Raw genomic sequence first — 17,079 nt, 5'->3', positions numbered from 1 at the left:
ATAGTTGTAACATGTTTTCCTTCTTAGTCTTACTAAGTTACTTCAAGTCCTGACCAAAACCTTATTCTAGACTAGGGTAACTCTTTTTTCCCTGAGGTATTATTTTACATTGTTCTAGAACTGTAGTTAAGATCATCAAGTGTGCAGGTTGTCTCATGTTTGTAAAATGAAGTAAATAGCAAGTTTCTCCCTAAATCATGCAAAGCTAAGAAAAAAATGTTGCTCTAGAATTACAGAAAACCTCAAATATCAGCCCACGGAATTCTAGCCCTGAAACTTCTTAGGCACTGGAAAGGAGAGTTTCTTATACATAGATGCAAGAATGACTGAGCCGTTAAAACTTTTAAAGGACTCTTCGTGATCTTTTTTCCTTGTCCTTTCTGCTGCTTCCCTGTGTTCTGCTCTGAGACTGAGTGTTTTATGATCTCTAAATTTCCAGGAACCATCACAGGTGTCTACAGAAGTGTTTATTTTTTCATTTGAGATCTTCTTCCTGAGTCATCGTGTGCTTGTAGATAAGTGGAAGATTTCAGCCATTTTTTTAGAGCACTGAATTTGAGATTATGTCGTTTTCTGTTGTAGTAACTGCTTGGGAGATGGTTTTGAGTGTGTTGTGTAGAACAATAAATTAGACTAATCAATATAGCTTTCTGAAAATCGAAAATACAGCATAAATTGGTATTGGTGGCAGTATAAATGTTTTGGGTCTGCGTAAGTTAAACACTTTTTAATGACATAAAATCCTAGCCTGACATTCAGCAATTGCAGTATCTTTCTCAATTAGAATTATCAGCATTTCCACTACACCTATTAGAAAAGGAGAAAAAAAATCAAATAATAGTTTTACTGTATGAACCACTATGTTTCTAATAGGTGCTGCTGGGATGTGAGGTAAATGATATATGAATAAAATATCTCAGAGATTATTTTTTTTTTTGCCTGCTTAAACAGTACAGGCTGATTATCTTTTCTGAGCATTCATTTATCTGTCTTGTGTGTTGTTTTTTTTTTAATTAAACAGGAGATGATAGGTGGAAATGAATCTAGTACTGCAGGACAGATCCCTATGTCCTACTTAACCTGCCTGACTTACATTCTGGGAGAATGGACTGGCGTGGAGCATATTGAAGATTATCTGAGTTACGCAGTCTACCTTTTATGGGTGCTTTTTCCACTTGCAGTAGTTTTTCTACTTCCGGGAGTTCTTGTCATCCTCTTCTACACTTCCATTCTCCTTCTTCATATTTATAAAAGGAAAAATGAACTAAAGGAAGCTTATTCAAATGATTTTTGGGATGGTGCAAAACAAATGTTGGCTACCCTGTGGGATGGACATGGACGAATATGGCATGGTAAGTGAGATCTGACTTTTTGTTAAAAGCTGCTGAAGCTTTTATTCCTGGGTTACCTTTCAGGATTATTAATATATATCTCTTTATTGCTGCTGTTGCATGAAATCTAAAAATCAGGGCTTTTTTTGGTTTTGTTTTGGGTTTTTTTTCCATTTTAATAATGACTGCCAGTGGTGCTTGGAAGGAAGAAAAAACCGTTGAGAGTTTTTCGGATGTGGAGTGGTTTAACCCCAGCTGGCAACTAAACCCCAGCTGGCAACTAAACCCCACCCAGACACTCACTTCACCCCACCAGTGAGATGAGGGAGAGACTCAGAAGAGTAAAAGTGGGGAAACTCGTGGGTTGAAATGAAGGCAGTTTAACAGGAAAAGCAAAAGCCACACACAAGAAAAGCAAAGCAAGGAATTCATTCACCACTTCCCATGGGCAGGCAGGTGTTCAGCCATCACAAGGAAAGCAGGGCTCCATCACGTATAATGGTGACTTGGGAAGAGAAGTGCCATCACCCTGAACATCTCCTCCTTCCTTCTTCCCCCAGATTTTGATGCTGAGTATGACGGCGTATCCCTTTAGTCAGCTGGGGTCAGCTGTCCCAGCCGTGTCCCTTCCCAACATCTTGTGTGCTCCTGGAGTCCTCACTGTGATGGACTGTGAGGAGCAGAACAGATCTGGGCTCTGTGTAAACACGGCTCAGCAGTGACTAAAACATCCCTGTCATCAACACTGTTTTTAGCACAAATCCTAAACACAGCCCCATAGCAGCAACTGTGGAGAAAAATAACTATCCAAGCCAAAAGGAGCACAGGGTGTAAAATTACTTTGTCTTATGCATTTATTCCTTTGCTGCTACAAAATTACATCTTTCATCCAGTTGAATATATATGCAATTTAAAAATTTTTTTTCCCTTTCTCTTCTTAGAACTACACTTGGCTTTCCTCATTCCAGGAGGACCTGAAATGTTTGCTATGTTAAAAATTAGATCAGTTAACTATATTATTTCAGAGTCAGTGTATGAATGCTGGAAGTTAAATGCCAGTACCCTGACAGAACATGTTAGAATTTAACTGCACTTAATCAGTCTTTTACATATAATGCTAAATGACGGCTAAAAGGAGCACTTGATATCAGTTCGCTTGCTAGTTGGTACTTCAGATTGACATTAGAGCCCCAAACTGTTACAGAACCCTACTTTTAAATTTTCTTTTTGCCTATGTATTTTCGACAACTACTTTTTCTACTAGAATGTCAAAACTAAGGGCTCTTCCTTGTCCTTCTACTGTTATTCTTTCCATAAAGACAGACTTAGTAAATGATTTGACTTTTCTTTCTGAGGAAATCATAAGCCTCTTTCAGAACCATTCAGTCTAGATGCAGCTAAAGGAGAAAGAGATGTTTAAGAGCAATTTACATAAAGAATAAATCCTTCTTGAAAATCATCTCTATTTGTTCTCTAGTCAAAGAGAAGTGGGTTTTCAAGGCATTGATAACCAGATGGTGCAGCGGCTGTATCAGATAGGCTTTGTAAGACCAAGATGTAACTTTCAAATCTAGGAAAGTACACTAGATCAAAATCAACAGCTACATCAAAGAGCTTAAAATGCTCACTTCGCAGTAAAAGCTGTTTACTTTTTTCATAAGAAAATGATTTTTTTAAGGCCTTGACTCTTCTCATCCTTAGTAATTTTTTCTCTTTATAAGGTCTAACTTTTTATTTGCTCAGGAAAGATTCTTATCTAGTCCCTCATTGACAGTTGTGACTTTTTTCTGCCCTGCCAGCTTTCTGTACACTTTTCCTGAAAAATGAAATGTGTGCCATTATTTTCCCTCCGACTTGATTAATCAGTGTATCACAAGAACTTTTCATCCTGAATCTCAAAGCTTTGTGAGGGGGACACCCAAAAATCAACACCACAGCCAAAAAGCCCTGAGCCAAAAGCTAAACCCGGTGTATGTGATACCTGGAACTTTACATATGTTATGCAAATGTTAGATGTAAGTATCATTCTGGTTATGATACACTGGCATGAAGCACAATTAAAGATCACTGGGGGTGGTACAGATCATATGCTTGCAGCATGTTGCAACTCCACAGGTATAGAAAGTACAATAGAGAGAGAGAGAGCCAAGAGTACCTTTAGAATTTAAAAAAAAAAAAAAGAAAAGGAATGAGAATTGCAGACTTGATTAACTCTGGAAGAAATTACAGGGTTTGGAATTTTGGTTTGTTTATTTTTTCTTATTTTCTTTTAACTTATTAAAAAAACCAACCCTAACCACAAACAAGTTGCTGTAACAATACTGCTCAGTATTAACTGAATATGTTCTACAGTGATGCATTTTGATACTTTGTGTTAACTGAATATATTCTGCACTGTTAACTAAATTAGAAATGTAAGTTCAGTAAGAACTTCTGCATGTTTATGTATGTTTCAGTTAAGCATATAAAGCCCCAAATAGCTTCTAGTACTTAGTGATGGAAAAATGGAGCAAGTATAACTGAGAGAAATAACAAAGATAAGCTTCATACCTTGGGGTAAAAGGAGACGTGCATATGGATGTTGTCACACCAAATCTCAGTTATTGGTGGCAGTGAGCTTTAAATAAATAAATAATAGCTTGAAATCGTTTTGTTTCACAAATCCTATCTGATCCTTGTTTTGATTTCTCTTGGATGATTGATTCAGAGGACTTTGCAGCCTTGAAGACAGTGAACTGAAAAAAACAAGGGAAAATTGTATAGTTCAGAGTAGTGAGACTGGGTGTTTTGTTTTCAGGTTTTCTTGTTGCTCTTCTTTCTTTCAGTCTGACTTCTGCTTTACGTGAAACTTTTATTTCATATGAAAGCAACTTAATAAATACTCCAAGCCACCTTCTGATGTTTTAGCGGTCACTTCACTCTTACCAGTTCTCACTAGATACTCATTTCAGTTTACCAGCTTGACACAATTGCAAGATAGAGTCATATCAAATTTTGACATCTGTTATGCTTTCTATTCCTAACAGGTTACGAGCTTCATGGTGCCGGAAACATTCCTGAAGGACCAGGACTTATTGTGTTTTATCATGGAGCTACTCCTGCTGACTGTCTCTATTTCATGGCTAGACTTCTTATACTAAAGAAAAGACAGTGCTACGTAGTAGCTGATCATTTCGTCTTTAGATTACCAGGTAACATACTTCATTATAAAAAGTCAGTTTGAGAACTCTATTTTTTTTTTTTTTTACAGTGTAATTAATAAAAATTGTGCGACAGGAGCATGGCTCTCAAAACAGACATTCAGACAAATTTAGTGAAAAGCTTTGAAGTACAGCTGTGTCTAACGCTTTCTTTATGAGTTTATGAGACTGGCCCATGCAAGGATGGGTCGTACTCCTGGCTGGACAACACCATCCAACATCTATAGGATGTTTAGAAACAGAGAGAAGGAGGCCATGGAGACACAGTTGTGCCTGTATTAGTTGGCATAAAAGACTTCAATAAGATGTTTCTTTTTTTTTACCAATATAGGCAGAATGAGTGGTGTGACATGATTAAGAAATAAACTGTTTGGAAGCAGTGCCCCTGAAAGTTGGTAATATTACTCTGGGAGATGATCTTTTCTCATACCCCACCCAGCTAACTATCCTGGGCAGTGGAACCTGATCCAAGAAGAATCTTTTCTGGAGGAATGCTGTAGAAGTGTCCAAGTTTGTGTGAAACATGAGGTGAAGCATGAAGAAAATGAAAAATATATTTAGGATATGATTTTGGCTGGACAGCCTAGGGAAAAACACTGATGATTAGTGAAATTAATTATGTGAGGAGTTTGTTTTTTGTATGTGTGAAATACAGTAGTACCCAGATTGTGTTCCAAGTTCAGTTTGTGACTAAAAATCTCGTAATTCATTTAGTGAGTTTATGGCAGGGTTCTGTAGTTTCTGATGCTTTTAGTGGAAACAGCTCATATCTAAAGACTGTTTTTGCCAGTTTAGTTTTATTTCAGCCTTAATTCCTGAAAACTGAACTTTTTTTATACTGATAACACCATGGCTTTGCCTCTACACCTGCTTTTGGCAAGAAACTAGGATTTGTCAGCTGATTATCAAATCTTTTGCATAGAGCTGCCTAATGTAATCCATTTTGTAATTTAGCTTTGGCTCCATATTATATCTGTTAATACTTAAGCACAGTTTTTTTCAAATGGGAGATTATCTTGTTTTTCTCCATTTCTGCTTTAAAATGAGGTTCTAAGTGTAAGTGTACGTAGGAGTCCCCCGAACATCATTTAGTAGCATCGCAGAGACATCTGGCTGAATGGCTGCTCTGAAAGACTTGAGTTCAGCAGTACAACATCTAGTGAACAGCTGGTTTCTGCAGGCATCCTTCAGGGACTGATGCTGCTTAATGCACTGCTTAATGTTTTTATTGCACACCTGTGTGAGGGGATGAAGCGTGCTCACAAGAAGTTCACAGATGGTACCGAACTGGAAGAGCAGTCTATACAATGGGAGTTAGAGCTGGTATTCAGAGTGCCTTCACTGAAATTAACCTGCAGACACATCATGAAGCTCGGCAAAAGCGAATGTGAAGTTGTGTGCCTGGGATGGAGCAATCCCATGTGACAGTAGCCTGGGTAGAAGGTGGCTTTACAGGAAAGGACTTTGGCATTCTACTGGACAGTAAGTTGAACATGGGTCATGAGTCAGCAGTGTGCCCTTGCAGCCGAGGAGACGAACTGCATGCTGAGCTTTTTTTTTAGCACAGCAGGTTGAGTGAAGAGGTGCTTTATCTTGGCCTGGCACCTGTGCAAGCACGTCTTGCAGTATGGTGCCCAGTTTTGGACTCCTCAGTACAACACAGACTTGTAACATGGTACTGTGTGTTCAGTAGGTGAATGGGGGGCTGGAGTGCACAAGATATGAGGAGAGGCCGAGAGAACTGCGTTTGTTTGGTCCGTACTGGGTAAGGGTGCGGAAATATGTTATTGCTGTCTTCAGCCACCTAACAAGAGGGTGCAGAGAAGAGGGAGTCAAACTCTTCTGATGGGTGTGCAGCAACAGAATGAGAAGCAACAGAGATGAGTTGCAACACAGGAAATTTTGATTAGATGTGTGGAAAGCTATTTTACCATGAGGGTAATCAGACATCTGAACAGATTGCCTAGACAAGTTGGGGAACCTCCATCCCTGCAGACTTTCAAAACTCTGCTGGGTGAGGCTCTGAGCAGCCTGATCTAGTTGGACCCGCTTAGAGTGGGAGGCTGGACTAAATGACCTTCTGAGGTCCCTTCCAACCTACATAATTATCTGGTTCTGTGAATGAAGTAAGGCTATTCAAGGAAGACAAGCCCAAAGAGGCCAGACAGTCTTCTGGATTGTGTTTCAAAATGTGCACTAAAATCTATGACTTGCAACCCAGATAGATGCTGCTTCTTTTGTGAATGAAACCAAAAAGACTGCTATAATTTTGTCCTAGTACAAAGACTGCCAACAAAGATTAAGTCTGCAGATTAAATAGGATGCCTTTTCACAAGATGTTTTAGTTAACCGAAAGTTACTATGCTCAGTGTAGGAGAAGCTTGGGGAGGGGAGGGGTGAAGGGGTGGGTTTGGTGTGTCTGGAAGCTGTTAGACACACTTGGATTAGATTTAATGATCCTTCTGTTTTTATGATTATTGAATCTACTATGAATAACTGTGAGGAATGGCTTGTCCCATGAATCTGTATCTCGGCTCCATGGCAGCAGGCAGTTGCTCATATGCAGTGTCACTGCATGCTTTGTATTGGGCACTGCTGTCTTGTATTAACTGGAATTAGCTGGAGCATTTGTAAAATGTTGTGCCTCCCAAGGGATGCCTGAGCTTGTAAGGGGTCAAACATGCTTCTCCCTAGTGAATAGTCTTGAAAGATACAGCTTGATAACTTATGGAAGGGAAACTAACCTAATATGAAACCTTCTACAGATATCTGGATGTTCCTATTGAACATTACCTAATGTGTCTTTCTTTCACATTAACGTAAAAGGAAATTATTTTGCTGTCTCAATTCATACCCTGTCGATACTATGCATGCTTCTGTCACTTGCATTTTGGGGCAGAAAGGACATGAAATATGGTCCAGTGGCTTCTTATTTTTCCTTTTTCTTTTAAATGCTGGAGGTTAGTCACAGCAGAATTAAAAAAAAAAAAAAGAAACAGTCTAATCTTTTCTGGTTCTTTTAGCTTCTTAGACGTTTAAAGCTCAGAAGCACATTGATTTCTCTAAGGCCGAGTTAAGAGAAAGTCTTTTTTTTCCAGAATGTGCAGTGAAGCCTGCACTCTCCCATAGTGTGGGCCATGTCTGCTTCCTGGACTCATCTGGGAGCCCTCTTTAGGAAATTGGCTGCTGTTTTAGGGATCTAACACCGTCCCTCTCCTGCAGTGTCCCAGAGGAAGAGAGCTATGGCTTCTCGTCTGCTACATACACAAGGTGTTGCAAAGTGTCATGTGGACTACATGTTTTGCAGAAACACATAGAATCACAGAATGTCAGGGGTTGAAAGGGACCTCGACAGATCATCTAGTCCAACGCCCTGCCAGAGCAGGATCCCCTAGGGCAGCCGTGCAGGAACGCATCCAGGTGGGTTTTGAAAGTCTCCAGAGAAGGAGACTCCACAACCTCTCTGGGCAGCCTGTGCCAGTGCTCTGTCACCCTCACAGTAAAGAAGTTTCTCCTCATGTTGAGGTGAAACTGCCTATGTTCTAGCTTACATCCATTATTCCTTGTCCTATTACTGGGCAGCACTGTGAAGAGACTGACACCTTCCTCTTGACACCCAGTCCTCAGGTATTTACATACATTAGTAAGATCCCCTCTCAGCCTTCTCTTTTTAAGACTAAACAGCCCCAGTTCTCTCAGTCTGTCTTCATAGAAGAGACGTTCATGTCCCACATGCATGGTTGCCTACAACTGTGGAAGGTTGGATTCAGTGTCCTCTCTATCTGTGGTCCTAAAGGTCAACCACAGAAAAAACAATGACATCCTTGCAGTCTTGCTACCAGGTAGCTGACAGCCTTTGTATTACAGTCACTGGGGCTAAACTAGAGAAATGTATATAGTACACTTCCTTGAGATAAATGTTAAATGCATTGCTGAGTACTCTCCAAAAGGTTTTCAAACATCAGTGTGGACACAGCATGGCAGGAAATACTCAGAGTCCAGGTTGGACTGTGAATACAGTTAAATTTGGACTTCTTGGTGCTTGGAAAAATTAGCATCCCTTTGTGCTCTGGAAGGCTATGAAACTGTGTTTAGATAATTTCAAGAGTTTTTGTTATTGTTTAAAGTGGAAAAATGTGTTCTTGAACACTTTTGTGCAATAACCAGGTACTGCCCCAGTGTTTCTTCTGACTCCATGATGACCTTTGTCTTGGGCACAGACTGTCAATTCAGGGCCAGTGCACTAGTTCCTGTCTCTCTGCTGCTGTGACGGAGCCAGGTTCATCACCTTTGCTACTGGGGCAGAGATACTGATGATATCTCAGAGATACTCCTGCTGGCTAGGCTAGGAGGTACAGCTCAGAATATAAGGTTTATACTAAAAGTCAAGGGGGAAAGTACAGCTGAGAAATTTTATGAAGTCTTGAAACCCCACCTCACGACTATTCTGAATTACCATATTTTTTGCCTGCATTCTGCCTGTATTCTATTCTCTCTTTTTTTTGATATATGAACTGGATAGACTCGTGGTGTTGCTTTTTAGCCCCTCCTCTTTCCCAGCATGTTCAATGCAGAAAGGGAAGCTATCTTGACAGTTTCTCCTTCCTTGAAGTCTTTTTTCCTGCTCGTCTCAACCCTTCTCATGACTGTTTTGTCTCTCTCCCGAACTCACTGACGGAAAGGGCTTACAGACAAGCAGCTGCGTAACACCAGGTATATTCCTGAGAGTTTTAATTGCTTTGGATATGTAAAAGATTGTAAAAGCCAGCTACTGAAGATCCCACAGACAAAGCACCTGAGAGAAATTACTTTAGCGAAACTGTATTTCAGGTGTCCTCTGTACAAAAGCTACTAGATGAAGACTTGCTAGTGTCATCAGCAGCGTGTGAGGCAGGCACAGCAGAGTATGAGACAGGTGTAATGCAGCTGGTGTTCTGTTGCCATGTTTGTGGAGAGATCCTGACTGCATATAGATATAAATCAGGAGTAATTATACTCACACCAACTACAAAGACTAGTTAGAGATCAGAATTTAACTAAGAATAAACTAATGATATGCTGCCTTACGCTGTCCTTCTCAAGCCCTTAGTTTATGCAGGCTGTAAAATAAGAGAGATCTCTGTCTTCTTGAGTATATTTGTACTCCTCTGTGTGTGTGTGTGTGTGTGTGTGTGTGTGTGTGTGTAACAAATGCGTGTTCATAGTAACAGCTATTAATTTGCAAACCTTTATGCAGGCTGTAAAATAAGAGAGATCTCTTTGCCTCTGTGTGTGTGTGTACTCCTCTGTGTGTGTGTGTGTGTGTGTGTGTGTGTGTGTGTGTGTGTGTGTAACAAATGCGTGTTCATAGTAAAAGTTCATAGTTCATTGCAAACCTGAGGTTAAAAAATTAAGGTCTGTTATTGAGGGGCAGACTCAACTAGATCAGTTTTGTGACCTCATCTATGGCTGATAAGGTTGTTTACCTTACCAGGAAACTTCAAGAAAAAGAAGTAATCTTTCCCATACTGGTCAATCATCTAAAGTTTCCATTTTGGTGTGTGGTACTTATAAATTTAAAATTTATTGAATGAAGTAAATGTGACTGATTTCCTACAAACAGAGGTTTATGCTAGTTATGTTCTTGCACATTAGACTAGTTGTCTAAATCAGTCAGGTATGTTTCCACTTGATGCATGTAAGCAAATTTTTGATATTCTGCTGTTTCTTAAAGAGCTATGTCAGCATGACACTTCACATTCAAGATGATATGAGGAGTTTATGAAACTTGGCAGTTAAAAACTTCAGTAAATGAAAATCTTAAACTAAGATTTATATATACCAAACCTAGCCTTGCTAGATGCCTATGTGAAAGGTCATCTGGTAGCACAGAGAATGCTGCATTTTCTTTGTCATTCTCTGTGTGCGCAGACTACTCTTTGCTTGCCAAAGTTAACAAAAAAACCACAGCAATTTGCTGGTATTTTCTCTTGTTGTCCTTTATTAGGACTGTGCTACATTTGAAAAGTAGAGCTTGGGCAAGGAGCCAGTGCCCTGAAGCTGACTTAAGAACTTTGAAGGTACACATGAAAGATGTCAGAGTGCTTGCCGTTTTTTTTCCAGTTTAGTCCTGATTGTGAAACAGCACTTGACTTTACTATGACAAAAAGCCACTGAAAACCCTAAATCTTCAACTTTCTAGACCAAAATTTATAAGCAGGACTTAATATTTCTGTCTCTAGGAACTTCTTTGGTTTGGGGTTACAGGTTTGTGGACAAATAAGTTTTAGCCTCTGTGTTCTGCGCTGGAAATCTGTACTCAATGGTAGTATGAATTAACATTTCCTGAATTAATATTATTTTACCCTACAGGTTTTAAAATATTACTTGATGTACATGGAGTTATACATGGACCAAAAGAAGAATGTGTCAAAGGTCTGAAGCAAGGCCGTCTGTTGGCCATTGCCCCAGGAGGAGTTCGGGAAGCACTCTTTAGTGATGAAACGTATACTATTATGTGGGGTAATCGGAAGGGCTTTGCTCAGGTGGCCATTGATGCAAAAGTGGTAAGTATGTTAGATCATAGAAAAGAAGGAAAGAAGGCTAACTTATAAGTACTTTCTTCCAGGGAAAGCTGTTTTGGTTATCATATATTTGTGTTATGTTGCTGAGTGTCATGCGTATGATCTGCTTGTTCTCATAACTACATTTTAAGACTCTTTGCTGTTTTCTATAAGGCAGCTTTGGAGGCATCTAAGAACAGCATGGTCAGGAAATCCAGAGTTCAAAAGAATGAGAGGTGAAATCTAGGACAGTTTCTGCATTATAAGCATACCTGGTCAGGATTGTGAAGGCTCAGCCACCGAGCAGAATGGTTGGGAAGCAACTGTGCATCAGCATTTCTGTTTCCCCTATTGCTGAAGAATACTGTGACCCAGCACAGCACAGACTCACTGGCACTGTGTACTGTGTTGACATTTTATGGTAGTGAGAGATGTCTAGGGCTTGCTGCAGGAATTGCTGTTGACTCGCGTAAACTCCCTTCAGTTCTAATACATAGCATTGTGCTTGGTCAGCCTGCGGATAATTATTCATGTGGACCAACTATGAAAGGCACATTAGTGTATCATATATTTGAATTGTGACTATATTAATAATTATTTCAGATTCCCCCTCTTTCTGTATTTGTGCTTGAAAGGATGTGTGCATATATCTATAGGTTTGCATATATCTCATTTAAAAGTAAGTCTCACACCAAGGGTTTTCTCCATAGGTACTGTCAAAGAAAGACTTTGGATTTTATACAGAAATAGAATACTTTTAAGACCCAGTTTTATGTGTGTGTTGCTTTTCTCAGGAGGAAGATAACACTGTTTGCAACAGATTCATATTTTATTAATGTATTGTAATAGCATATGAAGGGCCATACTTGAGATTCAACTATGGTTGTCCTAGTTATATTTATTTTATTAAACATGTGTTCTGTTCCCTTTATGCATTCACAAAGATCTTGCAGCTTCATCCTCCTCTAAAAAACTCCAGAGAGGTGCAGTAGAATAGGAATAGTGTCAAAGGCAGGCTGAAAGTGGGGAAAATATCTTTATTTAAAGTTGAACTTTAAGTCACCTTTGATCATGAGCGTAACTCCTTGTGGAAAGAAAAATATATCTAAGACATCAGAAGAATGTGTCTAAAACTGGGACGTTCAACTTCTTAAAGTTGTCTCATTTCAGCAGTTTGTTTGCCAGAATTTTTTTCCATGTAAACCAACTTGGTACATACAGAAATCTCTACCTCTGTGTAAACGATAAGTTGTTCCAAAGAAGAAGGCTCTAGAATAATGAAGCTTGTTACCGTTCAGGTTAGGCAACTGCACTTATTTTTTTCACTATGATTGCATTGAATTGTTTACAGACCCTCTGCCCCAAACCATCTTGATACCTGTTGGAAAAGTTTTGCTAGCTGATCTCCATGCTTGTTTAAAAGAATTTTAAAAGTTTAAAAAATTCTGAATGTTTGAAAATTGCCTAAAGAGTTCTGTATTTCTGATGATGTGCAATGAGTACATACTGTAAAATGTATGTTAAAAACCTCCCAGTTCTTAAAAATCTTGAGAGCTCTTTGAAAGTTCAAAACCAGTAATAAAAACTTGAAATATTCAACACCATTCCAAATACTCATTAACAGAAGTAAATCATGGGCATGTATTGAATATGACAGTTCATAACAATACAGTCAGCATAGCAGAAACGAGTCAGATAAATTTAGAGTCCCAATCCCATGAATTCTTCCCTTTGAGCATAACCACAAATTTGGCAAGAGGTTTCACGACTTAAGTCACAACCATGTAAACACTGCGAGATGAGAGGAGGCCCGAATGCTTTGTAGGTTCTGAAATCCTGGGCTGCTTTGAGGAAATGGACTTGCTGAAACAGTGACTCGCTGAAATCTCGTGGTATTATCCAGCTTGAAACCTCCTGGCAGAAGGTTGTAGAACTGAAGAATACTTGTTTTGTTCTCTGTGTGTCCTTGTCTGAGAAACACTTCTGAAATTAAATTTTCTTGTTGGGTTTGAGTGAGGTAGAAGTTTCTGAGGTAGTGCTATCTTCATTAAATTCTTAATTTTTTTTTTTCCCTCCTAGCCCATCATTCCTATGTTTACACAAAATGTTCGAGAAGGCTTTAGGACGTTAGGAGGAATAAGTAAGATATTTTCTATTTTTTTGTAGTTTATTTCTCCGTATGTGTTTAGCTTATCTCTGTAGAAATAATCACTATATAAATTTGAGATTTGATACAGCCTTGTTTCTGGAGGTTTAGTCTTTGGTTGAGTTCAGAAATATTAATTAGGATTTAATATCAGCATTGGATGTGGTATTGGCTCATCTAAGCTATTCTCCACATGACAGTGTGCCTTCACAGAAGCAGTAGAAGGAAGGAAGAAGGACCCAGAAAAAAGCAAATAGTTTAAGAGCACTTATTTTTCTCTGCTTATACCTGCTAGGCCAACTTTAAGCTTCCTGCTGTTGGTTAAGAAGCCAAGCAAACAGGGGTGTGCAACTGGCATGTGATGTCTTGAAGTGCCTTCCTAAAGCTCTGTGCTTACGCCTCTACCTGCACTTAAACTTTGAATGGTTTGAAATGCGTTTAATCTGTAGTTGGTGTACTCTTCAGCACTAGACCAGTGGTTCCTCACAAAACCTTCCATTTGCTGCTCTTTTTCCTTGTCTCTGTGGGACTTCCAGCCACCACATGAATAGATGGGTGTATATCTGCAGGCTCCACCTCTGGGATGATTAGATGGCCACATCTCTGCTGATCTACTGGTGTTAAACCCTAGCTTAAATAGTGGTAAATTCTAGTGGTTTTGTATTCTCTGACTTACTGTCTAGCAGAAAGTGTGGAGGAGACTGTTCACACCACATGTTCTGCCTTAAGTATGGGATCGTCATCTTCATCAGAGGGCTGCAGGGCAAAACGACTCTGTTTCTCTCCTCCTCTAATTAAAAGCTATATATTGCATGGAGAAAGCCAAGACGTCTGATGTAGACGCACAGAGTAACTCACGCATTCATCAAGTTGTAGAAAAATAAACAGCAATTAATTGTTGCTGCGTTCAGAAGACTCTTCTGAAACAATCAGAAATTGAGGCCCAAGTCATTCATGTTATTTGTATTCTGCCGCAGAGATGCTGGAGGAATTTAGTACTGTTGATCACTGGAGGTGTTACTCCAGTTTCAGTGCATTTGGAATATTCTTTGTGCTTACAGGTTGTGTACAGAAAATTCCACATCTTGGTCTGTAAGAATTTTCCAACACCAGCACCTCAGTTAAAGGAATTTCCTGTCTAAAACTGAGAGGGAGAACGTTAGCACCCGTTCTGCAAGGAGACTACTTCTGATCCTCTAGACATCAGCAGGACTGAACAGAACATCTTCCAATACTAGTTTCTGTGCTAATCTATAAAATTAGCTGAACTGTAACCTGTATTATGTAGCATTCCCTTCCTCTCCAGTGAGGCAGCTACTGGATTTTTCTCCTCTTCTTCCTTCTCTTTGCAGTTACTCTTTGGAGGAGAGATTTCACACAAAGTTAGAGTGGAAACAAGTCAGATGTCAACATTAACAGAGCTTTTAGGAAATGAAAGTGGAGGGTAGAAGAGCACTTGAGATGACATGTTGTTTGAGAATCTGGGTCAGGGGTTGGATTACTTGACCAGCCAGTTTCAGTTTTAAGATACATCGTGAAAAAAAACTTTACAGAATAATCTCAGTCTCTCTCTCTCCCTCTTTCTCCCCTCCTCCCCCCCCTCCTTTTTCTTCTGCTTTCTCCCTTTCCCCTATTTTTTTCACATTAGAAATACTTAGATTGCTATATGAACGTATTCGATTGCCAGTAGTTCCTATATACGGTGGGTTTCCAGTCAAGCTTCGTACATTTATTGGAGAACCCATTCCATATGAACCAAATGTAACTGCTGAGGAACTAACTGCAAAGGTAAGATAGATATGCATATATATATTTAAAATATTGACTGTTCTGATTAAAACTTGCTCACAAGCTGTTGAAATTCATAGAAACATCAAGGTTGGAAAGGACCTTAAGATTATCAAGTTCAACCTACAGCCCTATGCCACCGTAACACTGAACCATCTCCTGAAGTGCCACATCCAGCCGTTTTTTAAACACGTCCAGGGATGGTGACTCCATCACCTCCCTCGGCAACCCATTCCAGTGCTTCACCACCCTTTCGGTGAAGAAGTTTTTTCTGATATCCAATCTAAACTTCCCCTGGCGCAACTTGAGCCTGTTCCCTCTTGTCCTATCGCTGTTCACTAGGGAGAAGAGGCCAGCACCCATCTCACTACAGCTGCCTTTCAGGTGGTTGTAGAGAGTGATAAAGTCTCGCCTGAGCCTCCTCTTTGCCAGGCTGAACAGCCCCAGCTCCCTAATGAACAGCCCCAGCTGTATTATATTCCATACAATAAAAAAATTAAGTAAATAATTGCACTTCTTTGTACAGTATGTTTCCGTATCTATTTCTTCCAACTTCTCACCCAACAAATTAACTTTTGAATATTCCCCTAGTTTGGATTTAGGTGGTTTATAGAAAGGATTGTCAGATCCTCATGTTCCTTCAGTTTATTAATAGATTTCACAGCACAGAGACATAAAACAGCAAGTGGTGGAGCAGTCACATGGAGGGGGCTGAAACAGACATTTTTGAAATCTTCACAGATGGTCACTTTTGGCATTCTGAAAAATTCACTTGAGAGAAAGATTTTTTCTTTTTGACCATGGTGTGAGTTCAGTTGTCTCTTCTCATCTGTTTATCCTCTGATTAGATCTCTGCAAAATGCCATCTTAAAATGTTTCTGCACATTATCTTATACCGTGGTTCCGAAAAAAGTTTTTTCTTTTGGAGGTTCAGTTTGACAGGACTTCAGAACTGTTGGCTTTCAGGAGACAATGTGTGTTTAAATGACTTTCAGACGTGCTTTGGCATCTTCCATTTGTGCCAGCCCTCATTTGCTTCTGACTTAACTGCAAATTCTACTAATTAAGGCCTCTAGAATGTGAATCCCCTAGAGTTCTATTTAGAATGATTTTAAAGTTTTATCTCATGTTTCAGGCTATGACACAGCATACATTTTCCTTTTATATATATATAAAATTAAGCTTTTTTTTCCCCTTAATTGAAATTTTAGATCTGTAGAGATACTTAGGACCAGATCTATAAAGAGACGTGGGCAGGAGCCTTCTCCCAGGAACAGCTGATCACCTACTTCATATAAACAGTGGGAGCTTGCACCAAGAGTCAGTTCTCTGCTTGCTGACCACTGATTTACAAAGGCAAATAGTTCTCTGTTCTGTCCTTGGCCTTAAGAATTCAGAAGCCTGTGCTTCTCTAGGCAGAACAGGAAGGTTACAGCGTGGCCTCACCCCTAGCTTTTGCATAATACCCAGGTTTTGAATGGTGCCCATAGAGCTTTTATATAATAAGAATGGCTGCTTTTAACTTCTTGGCCTGCTACGTTTTTGAGCGAAAGTGAATGCTGCTGACCTCTGCGGGGTTCTAGGTGTGGTCTAAGCATGTTTTACAGGATGGGCTCCCTTAGGGGACATGGGTGCAGGAGTAATTACTTTGTACAAGCCGAGTACGCTGAAACACAGTTTTGTTACCAGTGTTGCTTCTGGGCGTGTGTAGAGGCGAAGTTGGTGCGTTCTTTAAGAGCACTGCTCATGCAAACCTGGGCATGGGCAGAAGCTTCTGAGTTGCAGTACAGCATGCAAGCACTGATGTACTTCGTAGATCTAAGTCTCTTAACTAATTTACTCTGCTGTCATTTTACTATTACTAATAGAGCTTGTGAGCACAGCTACTAGATCTAAAAGATACTACTATGTCTGTTTCTTGGCAGTGATCTCCCAAACGCAGTCTGTGAGCTTAAATATGATAAAACAGTATTTTGAACTTGTAGTAGTTCTGTGAGATTGGAGAGGATGAAAAAGAGCCTAGAAATTGTGTTCATGTATGATCAATATCAAGATGAATTAATCTGACCACA

General features: G+C 39.6%; 1 protein-coding gene across 1 annotated transcript in view; it reads left to right on the top strand.

Moving 5' to 3' along the window:
- The first annotated feature begins 1,024 nt into the window (after positions 1-1,024).
- TMEM68 (transmembrane protein 68) overlaps positions 1,025-17,079 on the top strand; it is a 16,445-nt gene continuing 390 nt past the window's right edge. The window contains exons 1-5 of the mRNA XM_009865569.1: positions 1,025-1,352; positions 4,358-4,522; positions 10,883-11,076; positions 13,153-13,213; positions 14,868-15,007. Of these exons, the coding sequence (XP_009863871.1) occupies positions 1,025-1,352; positions 4,358-4,522; positions 10,883-11,076; positions 13,153-13,213; positions 14,868-15,007 (888 nt within the window). The remainder of the gene's footprint in view (positions 1,353-4,357; positions 4,523-10,882; positions 11,077-13,152; positions 13,214-14,867; positions 15,008-17,079) is intronic.

The sequence above is a fragment of the Apaloderma vittatum genome, unplaced genomic scaffold (genome assembly GCF_000703405.1).
Source record: "Apaloderma vittatum isolate BGI_N311 unplaced genomic scaffold, ASM70340v1 scaffold30122, whole genome shotgun sequence".
In the NCBI taxonomy this organism is placed as follows: Eukaryota; Metazoa; Chordata; class Aves; order Trogoniformes; family Trogonidae; genus Apaloderma; species Apaloderma vittatum.
Note: the sequence above shows the minus strand (reverse complement) of the source record. Positions and strands in the feature narration are given on the sequence as shown.